Here is a 25,075-nt window from a genome sequence, read left to right as displayed (position 1 = left end):
CATTTTGCAGTGGCTGAGACAGCGTGTGTTTGATACTGTATACCAATAATTCTCTTTCCGATCACCTGCTGCTGTGATTCACACTCAGATACAGTGATATAAATACTCCGAGTCGTGCAGTGAGAGTAATATGGAAAAAGATGATCCGCTGTGGCAACTCCTAACGGGAGGAGCTGAAAGAAGAAGAAGGAGAAGGAGAAGTGAGCAACGCTAAAGCAGTTATGGCATTTGGAATACTATGGCTGTTCCCTGGATCATTATATTGTTACGAGTTAATTACAATCAGATGCATTACACTAATAAACAATATGCGGTTAGTTTCGGTGTATTTATAAAGCCGCGTCATGAAAATAAAGAGTAATCACACAAGAACAGTACCATTGCTTTGACGCTGGGTGCCGCCAGTTTGCAAAACCGAGCGGAGAACTTGCGTACGACAAGGCATGAGGTACCGTGGAAAAGTGCGTGGCTTTACGCCAAGTGTAGGTTTTATACATCGCGATTTGAACGTGGAAAAGTTCTTATGCAACATTTCTGTGCGTACGCACCGTTTATACATGAGGCCCCTGGTCCTTACTAATAATAATTTTCTTTTGGACAGGACCTTTTTACATTCAAGGCAATGACAACTCCAAGGCATGGCAAAAGGTCACCACAGCTACCATATAATAAACACTGGCCACCCAACTAGCCACTACAGTTTGCACCCTATAAAAAAATGTTATAAACTGACTGGGACAGAGACTTTCAAGGCACTGGTCGCAGTATGACTGTGATCTCCCTCCAGTAATTTGTTCGGCTGTATTTCTTAAACTATTGGGGCACTGATTTGTTTGTGATGAGTCACCATGTCTCTCTATTATAATAAAAAAAAATCCTGGTATAAGACGAGACTTTTTAACCTGGGAAGAGATGTGACTTTTTCAGAGAGATCCTTTCACATCCCGTAAGACAAGACTTTGTGCCAAGAGATTTAACCACGACTGGGGCCAGAAATAAAAGACAAAGAGTAGATGACAAAGTAGAACATCGTATAGAGGTTCAAAAACATTGGCACAATACACATGTAAAGCTGGTTAAAGATAATGAAAGTATTAAAATTCAAAAGTCTCACAAAAATGATAGTAAAGATCGCATTAGCGCAAACAAATGGAATTTATTACTCGGTGAAATAACGGAACAGCAAAAAGAGATCAAATATATTTTTCAGATTTACAGAATACACACCCCTGTCATATTATAATTATTAGGTACACTGTTCATCAGTAGTAGGCTACTGCAGATGATTCCTTTAAATTGGAATTTTGCAAATTGCTTTTAAATAAGCCCATGAATCATTTGATTTCTGCCATCTTTAGTATAGGGTGGTCCAGATCTAATTATGCAATTATCATTATGCTATAACTTATTAAGTTTATTACATAGAAAATCAGCCGAAAAATCCCAGACCATCAAGAAGTGTGCGAACTGATGACATGAAGAATCATCTTCGCATCGAACTGGAATCGTCCCCGCATAAATCAGAGTCATCCAGATGATCTGGATCTGCATAATTAGATCTGAACCATCCTGTATAATATTGATATTACGTAATCCTGCTATTCTTTTAAAAACAGTTATACCTTGTAATTTGCCTATGCTCTAGACTTTAAGTGTGCCACAACAACTGGTCCTACCTGACGAACCCACTAAAAATCTTATGGAGTTGCCCCTGATCCAAGGTCACTGCAATTGAGATCTGTAAGCTGTTTTAGAAAATAAATTCATGCATATCACCAGGCACAATACATGCCACTTTCCAAAATACCAACATATTGTCACAAACATGTGCTTACAGATCTTCTGTTAAGTCCAAAAACATGACCACAGATCGAGAAGGGACAGGGGCCGCTAACAGTATCTTCTGCTTACTTCACAGCTCTGAGTGACCGCCAGGAGAGTAGTAGGCTTAGTGCCACCCTGACAGGCTGTGACAGTCCGGCCCTCTCTAGGCCAGGATTTACAAATATGGGAGGATTGAGTCTGCATGGTCATCTTGCCTGACTAAAAGCTACCAGAGTTAGACAGAATATGATAAAGGGAAAAGGACTTCACAGTACTTTCAGTTTCATTTATTGTTAGGAGCACGTCATCAACAAGGTCCGTGCTCACCTCTATTTTGATTTGAACTTTTTCATTTGAAAAGTTGGTTTTAAAAAGGATGCATCCTGGTCTAGTATAAGTCAAACATTTTCACAGCTGTAAAAAAAAAGTCTCTGCAATTTGCTGTGTTTTGCTTTAGTCTATCTCTACCAAATTAACTTATATTGAATCTGTTTATTTCACAATTGATTGTATATTTCCCTGTACTTTCCTCCATTTTTACAGCACATACACTCTTGCTCATTTAATCTCCAAAGATGTTTGCCACCTTCAATAACTTACCAAGTGAATACAAGTGGCTCTGCTGGCTAGTGAAGTACTCGTTCAGGTCAGCACTTGGTTTCTTGGCATGTTTCTCCTCATACAGGCCAGTGAATGGATTTCTGTGCCGGAAGATGAAATGCATTTTATAATCCTTACCACACCTGTCTGGTCCAAACATGATGGAGAATGGAGTCTTATCATGGAATTGAGTCTGGAATGAGAATACCATATGCTGTTACTGTACTTGTATTGTCATGGAAGACATCATTTCATTTGTCCGTTGTGTGTTCTGGTCGAGGTTGTGGTGGAATCTGATTAAGCAGGGCTAAGAGAACTTTTTAGATTATTAAAAATGTAATTCAATGAAACTCATTTAAGAATTGAACCTGGAACAAAAAATGCTTGGCAGTTTTGGATTTCCTCGTTGGAAAATAATTCAAGTCCAAAAGATATTGAAAATGCCCACTTGACAACAACCTAATTTTTGTAATACCTAAAATCACACAAGGAATGCTGCAATGGGGTCTAGCAGGCCCTGTTTTATTGACAGCCTCCCAGTCTTGACTCCCTAAGGACAAAAAACTCCCAAAAAAAGGCCTTCTAGGGAAAAAAATGAAGAAATCTTGGGAAGGGCAATTTAGGTAGTTTGGGTATGCAATTGGTGGCAAAAAATGAGGTAAATACAACAAGCAAAACAGAACACAAGTGATCCTCTTCACAGAGTTAGATGGCCAATCTATCACTGCCATCTCAGGAATACAATACAATAGTACAAACTAAAAGGCAAAACACAAGAGCAGATTATAAAATATGTCAGGATTCAGATTTGCCCACAGTCCTGGGGCCTCATGCATAATGCTGTGTGTAGAATTCGCACTATAACATGGCGTAAGGACAAAAGCAGAAATGTGCTTACGCACAAAAAAATCCAGATGCATAAATCTGTGCAAACGCCAACTTCCACGTCCTTTTGCTCCATAAATCCCGGTCAGCGTGAAAAGTAACACACATGCACCCGCCTGCTGTCCCACCCCAACTCCTCTGAGAATTACGCCTCTTTGAATATGCAAATCAATATAAATAGCCCTTAAGCTCAGTGTTCTGTGAAAAGGCAATGGCAAAAGCACGAGGGAAAATACAAGAAGTTCAGTGAATACCGAATGGAGGCAAGGAAAAACTGACTATTTGTTAGTTTAAACAGTGGTATAAACAACAAAAGGAAGTCGATCGAGTGACATAGAGTGTCAGAGAAACTTGAAAGCTCAAGTTCACAAAGTCACACAGTGCCCGAAATAAAAAAGAAGTTGTCACATATCAAAGTCGCCGTGAAAAGGCGAGTCGTAGCCCACCATCTGAGTGTGATATGAAAGCTTAAAGGCACACATATGAAGGCACACAGTGGGAAAAAAGCACGAAATGTCAACTTTAATCTCGAAATTTCCACTTTAATCACATACTTTATTTTGTCATTAAAGTAGAACATCATAAACTTCATCTTAAAATCGTTTAAATTACTAGTTTCTCAAATCCCATCATAACTAAAGTAGCACATTAATTGCTTTGTTTTGTGTTTGATCTTCTATGTGCTCTATGTGTGTGAATCACTACGTGCTTCCAGGCTTTCTCTTCCTCTGACAGGACACAGAATCCATTACATTTGGGATATTACAGCTCTCTGAATAATTAAAATACTGAGATGTATACTTGATATTATTTTCATGATGATAGGAGTTAAAGCATGTTATTATACATGGGAACACCGTGCCGCAGTGACAGTGACGAGCTGGTGCCCAGTCCAGAGTTTGTTCCTGCCTCACGCAAGATGCTTGCTGCACCATGTGCGACCTTCGCTGAAATACTTTATTGTAGCAGTACTGTCTCTTTCAAACATACTAATCTCCAATTCCTGTCCTTACTTTTGTTTCTCCAAATACCCAATCACCATACAATCAGCTCTTTAATAGACATTAAGCCATCTGTAAGCTTAGAACGCAGATTCTTCAGAACCTTTAAGAAACATTGAAACATCTTCGTAGTACATGTTTAATTATTCTAACCATCTATCCTTCCAGTGTCACGCCAGCACCAGCAAGAATACAGCGCAAGGCAGGAACAATCCTTGAACGGAGCTCCAGCTCTTCGCCAGCACTGCAGCACCATGTCCTCACATGTTTAATTATAATATATAGATTATTTAAATAAAGTTAAAGTTTTATCTGTATAATATAATAAACATATTTTGCTCTATTTCATCTTAAAAATGATATTGTCATCATATGTAAATATGCGCTTTATAAAGTGGCTCAGGTTGTGCAATATTATAACTGTATCGCAAATTTACAGTGAGGTAATTGTACTTATAAGTACAAACAGGTCTACAAGGAACAGTTGATGGACTGATTGAGTGCATTTAAAGCTCTTGGGACGAAACTGTTTCTGAACCGCGAGGTCTGTACAGGAAAGGCTCTGAAACGTTTACCATATGAAAGCAGTTCAGGTAGCATGGCTGAGGCAGTGTGTGCTTGATACTGTATACCGATAATTCTCTTTCCGATCAGCTGTTGTACTGTAGATCTGTGATTCTCCACTCAGATACAGTGATATAAATACTCCGAGTGGTGCAGTGAGAGTAATATGGAAAAAGATGATCCACTGTGGCAACCCCTAACAGGAGCAGCTGAAAGAAGAAGAAGGTGCAGTAAAAGTAAAAACACTAAAGCAGCTATGGTATTTGGAATAGTTTGACCATTCTGTGGACCATTATATTGTTACTGGTTAATTACAATCAGATGCATTAAACTAATAAACAATATGTGGTTAATTTCAGTGTATTTATAAAGCTGCGTCAGGGATGTGGATCAAAAAAAGAAACATAAATCGCAGAGGAACAGTAGCATTGCTCTGACGCTGAGTGCCGCCAGTCTGCAAAACCGAGAGCAGAACTTGCATACGCCAGGGTTGGAGCTACCATGGAAATGTGTGTGGCTTTACGTCAAGTTTAGGATTTATACATTGCAATTTGAACATGGAAACAGGCGTATGCAACATTTTTGTGCGTACGCACCATTTATACATGAGGCCCCTGGAGATCTTGGCCAACAAGCTGCCTCCTCCCTACTGGCCATTGCACAGCTGAGTCAGTCGCAAGGGTGGCCAATCTGATGAAAGGACCCTTCTACATAATAAGTACTTCTTTATCAGAGATGACTTTTCTTTAGGCAGGCAACCAACTTGGCAATAGAGCAGTGGCACCAAGTGCCACATATGAGTACCAAGAATAGAAACGGAATAGGCAAGCATTAGTAACAGATTATAAATATTGTATTACATAATGTTTTAGCACTAATGAGTAGCGCTAGATATTAGGATGTATCCACAAACCTGGATGATAAACTCAGTGCTGCTGGATTGTGAGTTGCCACTTTTATGATGCAGCTTTCAGAAAACGACATTGGTCATCCCATGAATGCATCTCTAACTATGGGTGTTCAAGATAGCGGAATGCTTAATGAAAACAAGACAATGCTGCCTGAAACATATTTACTTTTAAACACTGTCACACATGCGCATCGGAGGATCTTCTTACAGGCTCTGTCAAGGTATGTGATAACACTCCAGGACAAGACGGGGTGCTATCACTAACATTGTCATCTCCGTCTCTCTCCACAGTGCCCGGAAACTGCCTGGTGAGAGCAGCCAACTCCGCCCCTTCCAGTTCACTCTTCATCGAAGTAGGCTTCATTTTTGGCAAGAGCTACCTGCCAGATGGAGCTCCTAAGAAAATGACCTAAACTCATGGCTAACCAGTCAATTACTTTGATTTTCTTTCAGCCCTGATGTTTGGAGTGCAAGTATACCTAATTCTTAAATGGAATGATCTAGTTGGCACACCAAATTTTCCCTTTTGTGGAACTGTCATACGGCGGCACAGTGGCGCAATAAGGAGACCTGGGTTCGCTTCCCTGGTCCTGCCTGTGTGGAGTTTGCATGTTCTCCCAGTGGATGCGTGAGTTTCCTTCAGGTGCTCCGGTTTCCTTGAACAGTCCAAATACATGCAGGTTTAGGTGTATTGGCGATCCTAAATCGTCCCTAGTTTGTGCTTGGTGTGTGTGTGTCCTGCGGTGGGCTGGCACCCTGCCCGGGATTTGTTCATACCTTACGCCTTGTGTTGGCTAGGATTCACTCCAGCAGACCCCTGTGACCTCTCGTTAGGATATAATGGGTTGGATAATGGATGGATGGATGGATGGAACTTCACCCATCCTGCACCCAGCCATAACACTATTAAAAATGCATCAGACTCAAAAACATATGTGACGGCCCCAAATATGAAGCTTCAGTTATTTCTAGAGGCCAAGGAAAAACTCTAAAAAAATAGAAATAAATTCCACATAATGATGCTGTGTTTTAAGTAACCAATGGCGAATGATGTAAAAGCACTTTGCCCAGCATTCTGTGTATGAGTAGGTGCTATACAAATAAATGTTGTTGCTGTTGTTAAATGAACACATAGAAAGTCCTTAGAAGACATTTAATCCTAATAGTTCAGTTTTGTTTCTAAAAAGACCCTTCATATATAGATGGTGATGCAGTTGCATACAGCTGTTATTGGCTTTATTCATCAATATGAACATAAACTCTGAGTAACTGGTGAAATAAAAATTCACTGGGCACAGAGCAAAAATTAATAAACTGACATATTATTTTACGCATGCAAGAACAGTAAATAAAGTATTTTTCGTTTTCTTAGTTTCAGAATATACAGTATAGCTGCCAATTTTTTCTGTAGTAAATTGTTTTAGCTTTGCTATTTTATTTTCCTTCCTCCATCAATAAAATGAAACTTCACCAAAACAACAACTGCTGTGAGGAGACATGAAAGTTCAGATTTTATTGTAGTATGACAATAAACTTGACCTGAGGTATGAAATTAGGCTTAAAAAGAAACAAAAAACACACTTAACCACATACAAGCAACTGTTATACATTATGCAGCCTTCACTTAAATGACATCTCATTGAAAAAAGAACAGAAAACAACAACCAAGACTTACCAGATCAAGGTCATCCCTGTGAGAGAGGAGTTTTATATATGCTCCTCCACAGTCAACACCATCCTGAAAGTGGACTTCATATCTGCAAGAAGGTGAAACCAAAGAAAAACTGAAGGAATATTGTGAACAGTCACATTTGATTTATGTATGGTCAGTACATCCAGTTTTACTGAAGATGACCTAATCTATCTTCAGTTTTCACCCCCAATCCCAGTAGGTCTGCAGCCACCTTTGAAAATCGGGCGAGGCCGAGTTGATCCGCTACCTCGCCAGCTCTTAGTTATTCACTAATAAAGTTAATTCAGACATTGATACGACCAAACTGCTCTAGTGCTCCTTCTTTTTTTTCTAGTTTGATTACTGTACTTCCAAACAGCATGTCATTAATCATGAAATTAATGGGTGACCTCATGGTTTACAGAAAGTAATGCCATTAATTTGGTATATGATGGCTCCAGAAATTTCAGGATTTCCATAAAAGCGTTCCTACAGTTTAACAAACACCAAATGCCAAAGTGAGAGGGCCACAGTCTGAGCGATGTCCACATTCTCTCCAGACTCATGTGAGGTTTCACAGCCTTCTGGTTCTCTCCACATCATTAGGAAAATGACAAAACTAAATTAGTATACGGCCAAAAGTATGTGGACACCCCAACAAAGTATTGAGCACAGGTGTTACATTGTTAACAGATGCATAAAATCAAGCAGAGAACCATGTAGTCTCCATTGACAAACATTGGCAGTGGAATGGGTCATACCGTTGAGCTCAGAGACCTTAAACCTGGTACTGTCATAAGATACCACCTTTGTCACAAGTCAGTAGTATTTGATATTTCTGCTCTGCTACGTCTGTTCTGATTAACTATAAGTGCTATTATTATGAAGTGGAAGCTTCTAGAAGCAACAACACCTCAGACACAAAGTGATAGACTGTAAAAACTTACAGAGTGGGACCACCAAGTGCTGAAGCACATTGCACGTAAAAATCTCCTCTTTTGATTCACTCCCAACAAAATACCAAACGGCTTTTGGAAGCAACATTAGCACTGAACTATGCATTGACAGTTTCATGAAATTGGTTTACATGGCCAAGCAGCTGCACACAGTCCTAAGATCATGTGCAATGCCAAGTGTTGGCTAGAGTGGGGTAAAGCACACCACCATTGGACTCTGGAGCAGTGGACTTGTGTTCTCTGGAGTGATGAATCATGATAAGCTATGGCTAGCTGTTGACTGTCTATAGTTGTAATTTACTGCTTAATATACAGCTTTGTCAGCTTATTAAATTGGCTGTGAATATCTGCTGGCTCTAGATATGTCCTGCTATCTTTGTTTCAATCTCCGAGTTTAAATGATATGACAAACACAACGTCACACCACATGCGCTTGGGAGGTAGTCGATGGGCTTAACTGGGCGTAAAATGCTGAGCCAGTGGTTGATGTTGTGCACTAATGCCTTTTCTGCAGATCACCAGAAGGCAAGACGAACTTAACTCTAACCAGCTTCCTCATCCCTCTCCAGACCACACCCTCCTACTGACCTCACTTCGGCCACCTCCCTCTTGGACCCGCCTCTTCCTTCACACCGCCTATAAAAACCCAGCCACTTGTGGTGGATCCCTAAACCTTCTCTGTTTTTTGTCTCTCTTATTTACAACAGACAAATACAGAACTCTTTACACACCCTAATAAACACATCCTAACCTAATGATGTCAACAAAGACACAGCCTCTCAGCGGTTTTCAAACTTTTTAATTTACAAAAACAAACAATTGAATGGAAATTTACCATATTATATTATATTATATTATATTATATTATATTATATTATATTATATTATATTATATTATATTAGCTGTTCTACCCATCTAAATTGGGTTGATATCTAAGTAATCAATGCAAACTTCAGCGTTAACATTTGCAGGGCACCATTTTCAATGCATTTTGTAATGCAAGTAGTAATGAAATGCATAGCATTTGTCACGCCAACAGAATGTACATCACAACCATTTGTACTAACTACAACTACAGCAATACAGCCCTGCTGGGTACCATGGATGTCAGATGGGGTGCTGTAGAGAGTTGTGCTCCCCAATTTATGGTAATTCCGTGTGACCCGGAAGTACTTCCTTTGGGGTAATTGCCCTGGCACCGGAAGTACTCCTGGTTCCATAATAAAAGGGATCACACTCTCTTATCCATGGCGAGTCAGAGCTGGGAGGACATGGAGCAACACTCAACTGGAGGAAGGTAGTGCAGTGGTTAAAAGAGATGTATTGTGGAGAGAGAAAACTTGCCTGTTTGTGTTTGTGTAATTTTGTTGAGGAATTGTTTAATAAACCTTCCCTTATTTGAACCAGGGACTTGGTGTAATCGTGTTTAGGGGTTTGGGGTTCACTGACACACCTGGTTCCATCACATTACATTATTCATTTATTCATATATTCATTGAGTGGTTTTATTTTTTGTCCTGTGAGTCTGAACCTTTGCTTTTTTAGGTCTCTGCAGCTGTATACTTCTAAATTTCCTTTTGGGATTAAGAAAGATAATCTAATTGAATCGAATGTATACACCAAATGTCCAAAAGATTTACTTACTGCACTATAAGCGGCTTATCCTTGAAGTGAAAGACTCGGCGCATTGAAGAAGCGATGGCATGTAACTTCGCTGGCGATTTCAACACCAGCCCATTATTTCTTGGTAGCCGACGATCCTGTGGTAATTCTATCGCCCACTCTCCTGAAGTTAAACAACCACAAGGTTATTAAGTAGTTGTTGGAGTCTCAGCACTGAAATTAGTTGTGATATCAAAAAGAACGAATGTTCATATAAAAGGCTTTGTAGAAAATGAACAAGAATGACAGTACCTTCATATTTTAACATCATTTCTCCATTCTCCTCCTTTTTGGCCTCAGATCGAACCCAATCCCTGTGGAGTGCAGCACAGTTGGTTGTCTAAAAGACACGCTACAAGGTTTGTATAAATTGCTTATTTCAAATAAAGAATACTTACCCATCAAAGAAGCCAGACTCAAAGGATTCAAGAAAGTAGATGTCATCAGACAAATGGGGACTACCATCATCCATCTGGAAGAGGCATTTCAGATTTATTAAACATCACAGTGCTTTAAAAGTTTTTATTGAACATTATTCTTAGCTCTTCATCACACTGAGGGAAATCTGTAACTGAATGTATGATTTGACAAAGGCATCTGCTGATAACCGAATAAGACCATAAGTTCTAACTGATTATCTAAACCGTTTGTGGCACCAGTAAGAGCAGCTGTCACCACAGTCAAAAAGCAGATGAAAGGACGCACCAGCTTCTCAAAGTGATTTATTATGTGCAATGATGTGTCTACAAGATTATAGTTATATTACTGCTATACTATTATACTATGAGATTATAGATGGCTTCAAGTTATACAGACACATGCAAGTAAATCAGGTGCATTCCCAAGGTATTGTTGAGGTAAGAACATCGGTACCAGCATTAAGAGAATGGACTCTCTTCTTTCACTTAGAGCCAGGACAACACAACATTCTGACGTCACATCTGATTTGATCCCAGAGGTCCTGCACCTTCAGTCCTACAGGATATTTAAAAAACAGGATTCCTGGCAGGCAGTATTCAAATTGAACCCAAGGCTGAAGAATATGGAGTTCTGCTTTGATGAAACGTATTGATCAACCTGAGAGGAGGCAGGAAGGGCATGCCATGTCCTCAATAGCAGAACTTTTCTTTTTTATAATTTTTCCTCTGCTTTAAATGGGGAGTACAGTATGTTGGTCCTCAACCCTTTATTTTCTCCATCCATTATCCAACCTGCTATATCCTAACTACAGGGTCACGGGGGTCGGCTGGAGCCAATCCCAGCCAACACAGGGGCGCAAGGCAGGAAACAAACCCCAGGCAGGGCGCCAGCCTACCACAGGGTGCACACACACCAAACACAATTTAGGATCTCCAATGCACCTAACCTGCATGTCTTTGGACGGTGGGAGGAAACCGGAGCACCCGGAGGAAATCCATGCAGACACGGGGAGAACATGCAAACTCCACGCAGGGAGGACCTGGGAACCAAACTCGGGTCTCCTAACTGCAAGGCAGCAGCACCACCCACTGCGCCACCATGCCGCCTGGCTTTATTTTCTCCCTCTTGTTTATTCATTTTACATAGCATAGCTAAGAACCTGGATTGTTCATTCCTTGTCTAACTGCAGTCCCTTAAGGAGTCAAGAGGACACTTTGTAAAGTCCTCTATTGGTGGTAAACTGAGTTAAAGTGAAGGAGTGAAAGTAAAGACCATCCTAGACAGCAAGAAGCCTGCCATTAGAGGCCCATGGGGGTATAATATGGACAGTGAGACAGGATAAGAGGTTACAGATAATATTAACACGGATGTTTTGGTCATTTCTTCCTATCCCTATTGAGAGAAGAACCTAAGAGTTTACTTGGTACCTTTCATGTTGCTGATAATGCGATAAAACATATAATATGTACTTTAATATTTGCAAAATGAGATGCACTCAGTTGGTGTTCAACATAGAGTTTTGTTAAAAAAATAAAGATTGCTGTACGTTTATATCATATGTAGAAAGTCAGACATAAGTAAAATGATGCACTATGACGAAGTGTTATACGCTTCAGCTAACCCTTCATAGGTTCAGGTTCAGGTTTTAAAATTTAACTTTGTGTTTGTTGCACTCATGCTAATCAGAAAAAAAAGAATCTAAGCTGGGACTTGGCTGGCTCTTTGCGGTGTGAGTTCAGTTCATGGTTGACTTTGAATTGGCCTGCATGAGTGTGTTTGTTCACCATGATGGTTGGACTTCCTTTACAGGATTTGTTCTGTCTTACATTCTGGAGGCTTCAGTCCCCCAAAACCCTAATAATGATTGGGTGGGCTGAGAAAATATTTTAACTTTGTGACAGGAGCAGCAAATCCCAACAAGATGTAAACAATAAAAGTGTTACAATATTGAGGGAGCAGAACAGTTACTTTTTATATACCTAGCATTTTAATATCTTAGAACAATTACATAAAGTTAACAATAATAATAAATAACAATAATAAAAATAACCTGTTTCTGCCGGGTCAGCGAGGCACACAAAAGCAGTAAGAATGTCACCCACAGCATGCCTTAAATACAAAAGATACAAGAAAAATAAATGAGTTTACTTTCCCGCTTGCCATTCATACAAGGATTTTGAAATATTCCAGGAATTCCTCGCTGGCTTTTTTTTCCATCCCCTTAGGAATTAGCAATGCCTGACCTACCTGACAAGGCAGCGGCCCACGCTGACGGCAGACACGAGGTTCTGCTTTCTGGGCGTTGCTGAAGGTGTAAACAGCAATGGGTTTCTGGAAACAAGACACCTGCCTTACATAACTGAGGGAAAACATAAGCAGTGAAAAGCAAACAGTTGGGCCGCGTAAAACTGAGCCTTACCTGAAACACAACGAGCTCACTTAGATCTCTTTCCTTTTCCTTGCCTAGCTGCTCAAAAGTGAACTTTCACCTGCAGGGCAGTTAAAATGGGTGGGCATTAAGGTCTTGGCATACAGCTGGGATTACATGGTTGGCCACTCGGGAGGATAATTAATGTGCTAAATCAGTGATTCATACAATGACTTGGTTAAAATGTAAACTTCTTAATGTGATCCTGGCACCAGACTCTCAAGCCAAGCATGCTCAGTGTTATGATTTGTGAAGTGAAGATGAACACGTGAGCACCTGGTGAGCTCAGATATCTAAGGATCCATGTGAGTGCTGATAGGCATACCGATCACATTTCCAATCAAATAACTCCAGAGTGATGCAAGAGGCCTGCATAGGAGGCATTGTTTCATTATTTGCTTTGAATAGTAAAGAACTGAGAGACTTCTTCACCAGGAAGAGCCTGATACCCATGACCAGATTTAGCAAGGGGCTTACCAGGACATTAGCCTGGTGCCCTGACTTGTTGGGGGCTTGTTTTGCAGTGTTTGACTAAAATTCCCTATTTTCCCTACTTTTCTTGTTCCCAGCGCCTCATGATGCTTCGAGCATAGTTTAAAATACATATTGTATTTTGTAGGGTTCATTAGTATTAACATTGTTTGCTTTTTTGCTCACATGGAAAGTGGCATGATCGAAGAGAAAAATGGAAAGTGACACGTCACATACCAGGTACGAAAACCATACAGAATTGATTACTGAAAGACGTTAAAAGCCCTGTGTTACTTCAGTCCCCCGCACACTGCCCACTCTTCCAGCGGTCCACTCCACTGTGTGCTAGTCTGGTCCATGGGAGCAGGAGATGTGAAGTCAGTGCCCATCAATGTTTTATATAAGTTGAGGGATGGTGAGTCCACTCTAATTGTTGCATTTTAATGATCTTTTGGTAATCCCTCCATATTACATTTATTATTTGACAATGACTTGCACTAAGAGCAACTTCAAAATTCTTCTGTTCAGTAAAAAAAATACAAAGCAAAATCTTAAAAGTAATCACAAAAAAAGTAGGTTATAGTTTAAAAAAACATTTTTTAGAAGGTAGATCAAACTTGCAGGGTGCCAAGAAATAACATGCAGGAGTAAATCAATGTGATTCTTTTTGGTGTAGCAGAAATATGATACACGTAACCAGGGCAGATCTACTATAAAAGTCATGAAGCTTAAGCTTCACAGCCCCAAGGCAACTTTAATTTTCCTCCCCGATAACTCGAAAACTATAAGACACCCATAACGGTTGAAGCTTCAGGTTTCTTTGATATTTATTTTTCATTTTGTCTTTGTTTTTGGAATTAGGTGACAAGCCAGCTGCCGCCAAAAGACTTGTGATGACTGATGTAGCTTTCTGACACTGAAAATGGTCCTTAAAGTGACAATTTTAATTCTGTTGCAGTAATAAAAGGAAAATCAGAAATACAGTTATTTACCTTTATGTTTAATGAGAAAGGAAACCAGCTGTGGTTTGCTACAGTGAATGCCTAACAGTTTAAATGTAAAACAACAGAAAATCGGAGATCTCATGCTCAAGTGAAACAGAACAGGGTCATAAGCAAGATATCACTTTTAGGGTGCTGGAGCCATGTTTAGAATCTGTTAATAGTACAGTACAACTGATCATCAAAAAGTAGAGCAGTGCAGTAGAAAAATCTGTCTGATTTACAAATGATGATATACACTCACCTAAAGAATTATTAGGAACACCATACTAATACGGTGTTTGACCCCCTTTCGCCTTCAGAACTGCCTTAATTCTACGTGGCATTGATTCAACAAGGTGCTGAAAGCATTCTTTAGAAATGTTGGCCCATATTGATAGGATAGCATTTTGCAGTTGATGGAGATTTGTGGGATGCACATCCAGGGCACGAAGCTCCAGTTCCACCACATCCCAAAGATGCTCTATTGGGTTAAGATCTGGTGACTGTGGGGGCCATTTTAGTACAGTGAACTCATTGTCATGTTCAAGAAACCAATTTGAAATGATTCGAGCTTTGTGACATGGTGCATTATCCTGCTGGAAGTAGCCATCAGAGGATGGGTACATGGTGGTCATGAAGGGATGGACATGGTCAGAAACAATGCTCGGGTAGCCCATGGCATTTAAACGATGCCCAATTGGCACTAAGGGGCCTAAAGTGTGCCAAGAAAACATCCCCCACACCATTACACCACCACCACCAGCCTGCACAGTGGTAACCATGTTCTCATTCTGTTTATGCCAAATTCTGACTCTACCATTTGAATGTCTCAACAGAAATCGAGACTCATCAGACCAGGCAACATTTTTCCAGTCTTCAACTGTCCAATTTTGGTGAGCTTGTGCAAATTGTAGCCTCTTTTTCCTATTTGTAGAGGAGATGAGTGGTACCCGGTGGGGTCTTCTGCTGTTGTAGCCCATCCGCCTCAAGGTTGTGCGTGTTGTGGCTTCACAAATGCTTTGCTGCATACCTCGGTTGTAATGAGTGGTTATTTCAGTCAAAGTTGCTCTTCTATCAGCTTGAATCAGTCGGCCCATTCTCCTCTGACCTCTAGCATCAACAAGGCATTTTCGCCCACAGGACTGCCGCATACTGGATGTTTTTCCCTTTTCACACCATTCTTTGTAAACCCTAGAAATGGTTGTGCGTGAAAATCCCAGTAACTGAGCAGATTGTGAAATACTCAGACCGGCCCGTCTGGCACCAACAACCATGCCACGCTCAAAATTGCTTAAATCACCTTTCTTTCTCATTCTGACATTCAGTTTGGAGTTCAGGAGATTGTCTTGACCAGGACCACGCCCCTAAATGCATTGAAGCAACTGCCATGTGATTGGTTGATTAGATAATTGCATTAATGAGAAATTGAACAGGTGTTCCTAATAATCCTTTAGGTGAGTGTATATTAATAATTACAAATTATAAAAATACTGATCATGGAAGTGATGTGTAAAACGCATCCAAAATACCAACGTATTGCAGTATAGCCCGTCTGGCGTATCATAAAGTGGAAATGAGTGTGAGTTGAAATAAAGGACTGCCGTTTTGCAATTGAATGTCAGCATTTGCCCTTGAATAAGAATTTCCTCATATTGATTTGAATTACATTTGAATGATGATGTTTGTTCTGACAGCTCTAGTGTGTGTTTGGTGTGCGTGTGTTCACCTTGTGATGGACTGGCATTGTCGTAGCAAAACATTGTCACCAGAAGGCTTTGTACCTGAAGGCTATTAGGACACAGGATAGGCAAACAGAGTTTTAGTGCTTTATTGCAATAAAACAACACAAATAATAACACGGACTCAAACCAACATGGCCAAACTGAGCCGAGCCCCGAACAGTTCAGCAATCAAAGTTTATATAACAATTTCTTATCACTCCGACCTCGCTCAATTAGCTCATTCTGCACCTGTCCTTACTGTCCATTGTTCTAGTTCCTGTTTCGCTTATTTTTGATTGGTCTTTGGTTGGGCAGATGCTTCCTTTTTCCATCTTTGGGCTTTCTTGTCTCATTTCCTTTCCTAAGCCTTTCATGCTATTTATTTGGTATCCAAAGATAAGCTTTTAACTAAAAGAAATACGGCATGTGCCTTTATTTAATCATTTGTTTGGCATGCTTGATTTGGCTTAATCTCTGTGCTGATTTAAATATAATGTATATTTATTTATGCTAGTGCTTAATTATATACTAATTTTACTTTCATGCATTACATCATTTTGACCTTGTTTATAGCAAAAGCCTTTTGCTGTCTTTTTGCTGATTCTCCAGTCCAGCTGGTTTCTCACATGTCTACCAGGACCACCTTTTTCTTAACTTCCTATCTTGTCCACACAGGTGTACGGGCAGTTTCTATGCGTCATTCCTGTCCTGTCCTTTCCCACATTAGTAATTCTGCCTCAGGCTTAAAAAATAATGCTATATGACTGAATTTTTAGTTAACTATTTGCTTGACATTCTAATTTATGCTTAATCTAATGTTTCAGAAGCTTTTAATTACTTTTATGGCTATATATGTTAAATTGTTATTTATGCTAATATACAATTTTTTTCTCTTCCACAGCATCTTGCCCAGGGTTCTTTTCTATGTTGCACGCTGTGCTAGCTGGGATAAGCTCAGGTATCCCCCACAGCTCTGGTCTGGATTAAGCGGGTTAGAAAATCATATGAAATGACATGATGCATTGCTTCACAGTATTGATAGAAGCTCGGAAGATGCAGAGAGAGATAAAGGACTGGGGCTACTGAATTTAACTATTGTGATTTTGTTATTTGCAATTGTATATGTACATTATATATGTATATTGTATATGTATATGTACTAGGGGGCTTCATTCGCCAACCGCAAGACCCACAAGTGCTACGCACCAGCAACTTTGGTTCTCTGCCACATGCGTAAGTGGATTTCACTTTCACCAAACAAAAAAACTTTTAATTCTCACGGATAGGGCTCTTTATTGGGGAGAAACACTACTTTTCCCTGATGACAACATGAATAGATGATCTACAAGTCTCCGACTTAAAGTTTAAAGCCAAACAATATCTACATACTTCTGTCATTTCACCTACTGTATGTCCATATATTCGATCTCTTTTCACTTTTACCTTTTCATTAATATCACATTGAATCTTGAGTCTGTATTTGGAATTACATCGTGACAACGCAACATATAACTGCCCGTGAGTGAATATTGTTTCTTTCTCTCTACAAGAAATGTGTCTGACAATAGCATTCACACAAAAAAGAAATGATTGAACTGTGTGCATGGTTGTAAATGTTTTAGATGTGACTTTTACAAATCTCTTTTCATAAGGTCTTGTCTCACGGGGCTTGAAATTTTCTCTTGCAGGATTTTACTTTCACCAAATAGCAAATCTTTTCATTCTTGCAGATATGCCTCTTCACTGGGAAGAAACACTACTTTTCCCTGATGGCAACATGAATTAGACGATCTACAAGTCTCCAACTTAAAGTTTAAATCCAAACAATTTATTCAATCTCTTTTTGCTGTTCCATTATTTCAACATGTAATAACTTCCATTTGTTTGCGCTAATGTGATCTTTACTATCCTTTTTTTGAGACTTTCAAATTTTCATACTTCCATTATCTCTAACCTGCTCTGCATGTGTACCACGCCAACATTTTTGAATTCTTTACAACGTTCTACTTTGTCATTTACTCTTTGTTTTATTTCCAGCCCCTGGTGTGGTTAAATCTCTTGGCCCAAAGTCCCATCTCACGGGACGTGAAAGTGTCTCCTTCCAAAATTTTTTTATAATAGAGAGATATATATAGTGGAAGACAGCCAGAACCTTTACATGGCCAGGACACCCATAAACTGGGGAGAACTTACATGGGAGATTACCTTCCCTGGAGTGCTAGAGTTCTGTGCAGCCTTGTTGGGTTCTGTGGGTGAGATGGAGTTAAGAGGGATGGCCGTATGCCGACTGGGTTCTGCCTGCTCCACTTCATCACCAGACATCCCAGTCATCCCTGGACCTCCTTACCTTTCTTAGTGGTGGTGTGTCTGTCTCTTACATCGCTTCAACCTGTTGCATTGTCTTAAAATGCTATGCAAAATTTATAGTTTGTTAGTATAAAATCTATGGAGGAGTTATAAAGTGATTTTTGAAGAGTTGTCCTTAAGTGTATGCAAACTACTGACTTCAACTGTACATGTATATATAGCTAGTCACCCAATGGAAGGGAAACCCGGGTTCAAGGATGAAATGTTGTGACACCAATCAGGTAGTTCTGTTTAGTTCTTTCAAAACTGAAAATACAGGCAGTAGCCTTCTCTTTAGTAATGTCTTTGCTTCGTGTGGAGCTCCATCCTCTAGGTAAGCTTGACTCAAACTAAGACACCACCTTCTGCGAATGCCCAGCTTTATAGGACCTGGTCTGGAAGAGGCGGATGTTAATATATCACATCTCACCTGCACTATTTAACCCAGCGTATGTGCTTCCGGGAGAAGGGGGGGCGGAAGTTATGTGAGGGGCTTGTGCAAGTTTTTTTTTGTGTGTGTGTTCGGGGGCGAGACGGAGCGAGGAAAGCTGCTGAGCGCCTCTAATAAATGTTATCAACAATTAAACGTCGTGTTTATTTCAGTTTAACAGCAGAATCAGTTGCTCTCACTGGGTGTCTTCTTAGAGCTGTAGAGGCAGAAACAGGTGAAGAGATTACTGACAGCACCCCCTCTCAAGACAGAGTGGTACTGCATACCTCAGCCAAAATTTATATCTTGTATATAAACGTCTACGCGTGGAAGTGTGTATGTGTGTGTGTGTGTGTGTGTGTCTGTCCCACCCAAAAGTGAGAGGTGGAGTCAGTGTAAGGGCTCCACCTCCGAGGATACAGAAGCGAGGCCAGCACGTCGGCAAAACAAAACTTCTGAAGAAATTTACTCTTCAGCTAATACAGAAGCGAGGTGAGCACATCAGCAAAATGAAACCTCCTAGGAGAGAGATGCCCAGAGTAGTTCCTTACAATTGTCTGACATTTCTACATTTTTTCTACATTTTCTTCTGTTGATTTCAATACTTTCTAGGACCCTGGACTTTTTACTGTATGGGCTTACACAACTATTATATATAATATATATATATATATATACTGTATATATATATATATATATATATATATATACATATACCAGTAACGGCATACTGCACGATAACGTGCAGTGAATCCACTTGACTTGAGTGTTCCCAGCTTTCATCATCTTTCCCTGTACGTTTAGCATTCATTTGCTCAGAGGTCGACGCGCTTGCCGCTTCCTGAGCAGCTCTTCTTTTCTCCACCCTAGCGGCCCGCTGCTTCTCTTCTTTCATTGGCATCTTTTCGCGTTAAAACTGATTAAGTTAGTTTTTGTGTTGCAAGTACGTTTTTCTTAATTTTTCACTTAAGCTGGTACTTAAATATTCAATCTGCCTCAAGAATGATTAAAGATATGAAGAGGTAGGGGAAGTGACCAAGAAGGTGGTAGGGAATGAGAATGATGCACATACGCGTGCGCCACACAGCCACCCTGCTGCACACTGCCAAGTGTTCTACAACAAAATAAAATAAAAATAAAAAGAGTAATAAAACTCATTACCCAAAAGCGAATAGTAGACGTCACGTAGTATATGTGTACCAAACATCAGGTCAATAGGTGAAACGGTTTGTGAGCGACAGGTGATTTAAAATCCTGGACAGACAAACGAACAGCCACAGTAGCGGATTATATACGGGCAGCTCAAACTGTTCAAGGTTTGAGATTCAAGAGTTTTAGTCGTCACACACAGTTATACAGCTACAACGTTCAGTGAAATAAAGAGCTAGCCTGCTCCAAGATTGTGCAAAACATAAGCAAGCAAAACACAATAGAATAAATAATAACATTAACTAAATTAAATAGAACTAACAAAATGAAATGAATTTAAACTACGTAGATTAGAATTCAGTTAACTGGAGTGTAAAGTGACTGTGCAGTATGTTAAAATGAGTTTTAAGTTTGAATGTTTATTGGCATGTCAGAGTTCAGGATCCCGATGGCCCGAGGGTAAAAGCTCCTTGAGTCTTTCAGTTTTTGGCATTAAGCAGCGTCGCCGCTAGTCTGACTTGAGTGGGTTGAACAGTCTGTTGCTGGGGTAGGAAGAGTCCATAATTATTTGAATTGCCCAGGTTCTGCTGTTCTTGGTGTGGAGATCCTGCAGAGAGAGCAGTGCTTACCTTAAGATGCGCTCTGTTGAATGCACTGCTGTCTTCAGGGCTTTGCGATCCGGGACTGAGCAGTTCCCAAACCATGATGTGCAGCTCTGTTTTAGGAATCTCTCTGTGGTGCTGGTGTAAAAAGTTTTCATAATAGGTGGAGAGACCTTGAATTTCCTCAGCCACCTCAAGTGATAAAGGTGCGGTCTTGCTTTTGTGATCTAAGTTTGTGTCTGCTGGGTCCATGTTAGGTCCTCGGTGATCTACACACCCAGGTATCTGAAGCTGCTCACCCACTCAACAAAAACTCCATTGATGCTGATGGGGCTGTAGATCTGCTGCTGCTGCTTCCACTTAAAATCCACCACTAGCTCCTTGGGCTTGCTGACATTCAGTGAGAAGTTATGAGCCTGGCACCACACTGCTAGGTTCTCTGCCTTGTCCAGATAGGCCTCCACATCATTGCTGAACGTGAGACCTAAGACCACTGTGTCATCAGCAAACTTGCCAATGGTGTTGGAGCAGTGCTTGGCCACACAATTGTGTGTGTAAAGGGAGTACAGCAGAGGACTCAGTACACAGCCTTGTGGAACTCCTATTGTGTTGACTTGTGAGTGTTGGAGAAACAGTTGCCTGCTCTCAACACCTAAGGCCTGTCTGTTAGAAAATCCAGCTCCCAGTCAGAGAAGGGGTAAGTTCAGTCCCAGGTCTTTAAGCTTTGTGGGTTATAAGTGTACGACAATGGTGTTAAAGGCCGAGCTGCAGTCTATAAACAATCTAACATAATTCCACTTGATACTGATACATAGATCAAACAGGTGTGCAGAATATGTAGATCTGTTTGTACAGTATACAAACTGGAGTGGATCAAGTTCTCTAGAGGGAAGGAGCAGATGGAGTCTTTAATAATCCCCTCAAAGCACCGCGTGGATTTGTGTACTTGGCAGCGGCACGGGGATCAGTGTTTGAAACAAAAAACAGACGGTGGGCTGCAACTCACCTTTTCACAGTGACTTTGACATCTGGTCACGTTTTTTATTTTGGGCACTGCACAATTTTCTGAACTTTTGAATGTCTCCCCCATGCTGTATGACTCCATCAGTTTCAGTTTGTTGCTTATACCACTGCTTAAGCCAACACATAGTATGTTTTTTTCTTGCCTCCACTTCACACTCACTGAGATTCTTTTTTCCATGTGCAGTTGCCATTGACTTTTAACAAAACAGAATGGAAGGGGCTATTTATATTGATTTGTATAGTCAAATATGCAACAATTCAAGAAGGAGTCGGGCAGAGCTGTAGGCGAATGCACATGCTTTAAATTTCACGTTCATTGGGATTTATAAAGGGGAAGTGAATGGAATTTGGAGAATGCACAGTTTTAAGCATCTGGATTTTTTTTGTGGGTATGCGCATTTTCAGTTTTGTCCCAACACCATGTTTTGGTGTGAATTCTATGCAAGGCATTTATACATGAGGGCCAAGGACTGGGGTGCAGAAAAATGGCAGCAGATGCTCTTGCCCGACGATTCAAAATTTGAAATGTTCAGCTCTAACAGAAGGTAATTGTTTGCCAAAGACCTGAAGAACTATACATGGATGAGTGTCTGCAGGTGACAGTGAAGTACAGCAGTGGAAGCTTTACAGGCCATGGGGTTGCATTCCTGCAAACTAAGCTTGTGAGTTAAACAAAACTGATGGTCCCTCACTGATGAGAACTGTGGGCTGATTTTTACCCATCATGCAGTACCACCAGGGAAGTGCTTGATCATTCCCAGCTTCAATCTGCAGCATGACATTTGATTAATGAAACCAAATGCATACTGCAAACCATAAAAGAACTCTCTCTAGTGAAAAGATGACCAGGGAATCCTGCAACAGATGGTATGGTCTCCTGATCTCAACATCAAGACAGTGGAGAAAGAAGCAACTAAGGCAAAGTAGGCAGTGAAACTGTGGCAAGTTCTGCAAGAGGCTTGGAACCACCAACCACATGAATACCTTCAGAAACCTCATGACAGCTAATTACCGTATATATGCACAAATACATACACACACAGCAATTAGGAACACACACATACATAATAATAATAATAAGTTTTGATTTATATTACACTTCATATTTTAGAAATCTCAAAGTGCTACAGAGTAAACACAAAAATAATAAAACAAGAAAATCTATGTATGCTTTAACAAAATATCTTTCTAAAAAGATGAGCTTTTAGATTCCGTTTAAAAACCTCAGTCGACTGTGGGGCTCTCAGGTAGTCAGGGAGGGCATTCCACAGTCTCTGTGCCACAGATGAAAAAGCCCCATCACCCATACTGCGAAGCTTGGTTCTAGGGACTTGGAGAGTGTTTGTGTGTACAGAGCGGAGGGTGCGTGAGGAGGTATGAGAGGTAAGGAGTTCCTGTAAGTAAAAGGGGGGCATGTCCATAGATGCACTGATGGGTGAGGAGAACGACCTTATACTCTATTCTGAGTGAGACAGGGAGCCAGTGAAGGGTTTTCAGGATTGGGGTGATATGGTCATGCTTTCGCACCCTCATCAGGATCCTGGCAGCGCAATTCTGAATATACTGGGGTCTCTGAATACTCTTGCCAGGAATCACGATGAGGAGCGCATTACAGTAATCCAGCCTGGAGCAGACAAAGGCATGGACGAGCTTCTCTGCATCTTCCAGGGTGAGAGTTGGTCGGAGTTTAGCGATATTCTTGAGGTGGTAGAAGGAAGACTTACAGAGGTGTTTGATGTGGGTGTCAAAGGTGAGTTGAGGGTCCATTTTAACACTCAAATTGGTGACAGATGTGGAAAGGGGAATGTTTTGGCCAGCGAAAGTTATACTGGTGATGGTAGAAGAGCAGAGATGGTGTGATGTGCAAACTAAGATGGCTTTTGTTTTGGATCTGTTTAGCTGAAGAAAACTGAGCCTCATCCGTGCCTTTATCTCCTCCAGGCAGGTAGTCAATGTAGATATTGGCACAGGAGCAGTAGAGGAAGTGGGGGTAGTCCTGAGGTAAAGCTGAGTGTCATCAGCATAGCAGTGGAAAGACAGACCATGTCTGCTAATGACATTTCCAAGAGGGAGCATGTAGATGGTAAAAAGGTTGGGGCCTAGCACAGAGCCCTGTGGGACACCACAGGTGACGCTGTGGGTATGAGATTTTGCGCTGCCCAGGGCGACATGCTCAGTTCTGCCGGTCAGGTAAGATGTGAACCAATTGTGAACATTTCCAGAGAGTCCAATGGTGTATATCAGGCGGTGAAGGAGAATGTTGTGGTCTATTGTGTCAAAAGCAGCTGTCAGGTCAAGGAGGATGAGTAAAGAAGGGGAACTAGTATCTGCTGTTATCAGAAGATCATTGGTGACCCTGACCAGGGCTGTTTCAGTGCTATGGCCAGGGCGGAAACTAACAATAAAAATAAACTAAATAAAGTTGGTACATCTGCAATCTATGCAATTATCTAATCAGCCAATCATGTAGCAGCAGCACAATATATAACATCATGCAGATACAGTCCAGGGGGCTGTTCCATGAAGCGAGCTAACCTCAAAATCCAGTTTTATTTCGATAATCCCGGCTTAATTTCTCGAAATTCGTTTCCATGAACGAGGCTAACCTGAAGCTCCGCTTAATTACTATGCCAACATATGCTCTTGGACAAGCCTGCTCCGTGGCAGGTTAGTTGTGAAGCTTAGCTTAGCTTGATGAATATGATTGGACAAGCCATGTGATGTCACAGCACGACATTCTGCGGGGCTGGGATTATTCTGCTGCTGTTCACTCCCTCTCTCGCACACATCGACCCTCCAATATAAAATTATTACAGATTACATGCAGACGATTCTAATTACTTAGAAAGTATAAAATGACAAGGAGTGCATTGAAGGCTTTTACATGAATAACCATGGTGTGCCCATTTATTCATAATCCAGTTGATGAGGGAGCGAGGCTCATTCGTAGAGCTTTAAGGCAACAGGTTCCACAATTACTTCGGCCCAGGATAGATCCGTTGCATTTTGCGGATGATTATTTATATGAGCGCTATAGATTTAGTAGACACAGTATTGCATATTTGTGTCAGTTATTGGAACCTTACATTTCTAAAAACACACGTCGCTCTAAAGCCCTTACGGTTGCACAGTCTTTGTGTATCGCTTTGCGTTATTTTGCCAGTGGTTCATTTCTGTACAGTGTGGGGGATGCTGAACATTTAAGCAAAGCTACAGTGTGCCGTGAAATCAGGAAGGTTTGCGTTGCATTAAAGTCCTTTTTAAATATATTCATTACCTTTCCTGGCCACCGAGGAATTCTTGCCATTAAGGAAACTTTCTTTGGAATTAATGGTGCTTAATCTTTAAACATCTACTCATTTACAGCACATAAATCATTACCTGATAAGTAACTGAATTTAATTTGTCAGGCTTTCCTAACGTCATT

At 40.7% G+C, this 25,075-nt stretch overlaps 1 protein-coding gene across 1 annotated transcript in view; it reads right to left on the bottom strand.

Moving 5' to 3' along the window:
- Positions 1-13,002, bottom strand: part of LOC120537175 (calnexin-like) — a 53,584-nt gene extending 40,582 nt beyond the window's left edge. The window contains exons 1-8 of the mRNA XM_039765914.1: positions 12,915-13,002; positions 12,743-12,826; positions 12,546-12,604; positions 10,474-10,547; positions 10,328-10,389; positions 10,058-10,199; positions 7,460-7,541; positions 2,425-2,617 (exon numbers count right to left, since the gene is read on the bottom strand). Of these exons, the coding sequence (XP_039621848.1) occupies positions 2,425-2,617; positions 7,460-7,541; positions 10,058-10,199; positions 10,328-10,389; positions 10,474-10,547; positions 12,546-12,602 (610 nt within the window). The 5' untranslated portion in view covers positions 12,603-12,604; positions 12,743-12,826; positions 12,915-13,002. The remainder of the gene's footprint in view (positions 1-2,424; positions 2,618-7,459; positions 7,542-10,057; positions 10,200-10,327; positions 10,390-10,473; positions 10,548-12,545; positions 12,605-12,742; positions 12,827-12,914) is intronic.
- Positions 13,003-25,075: the final 12,073 nt, after the last annotated feature.

Source organism: Polypterus senegalus, chromosome 10 (genome assembly GCF_016835505.1).
Source record: "Polypterus senegalus isolate Bchr_013 chromosome 10, ASM1683550v1, whole genome shotgun sequence".
Classification (NCBI taxonomy): domain Eukaryota; kingdom Metazoa; phylum Chordata; class Cladistia; order Polypteriformes; family Polypteridae; genus Polypterus; species Polypterus senegalus.
The sequence above is the reverse complement of the archived record's forward strand: the minus strand, read 5'-3'. Positions and strand labels throughout refer to the sequence as shown.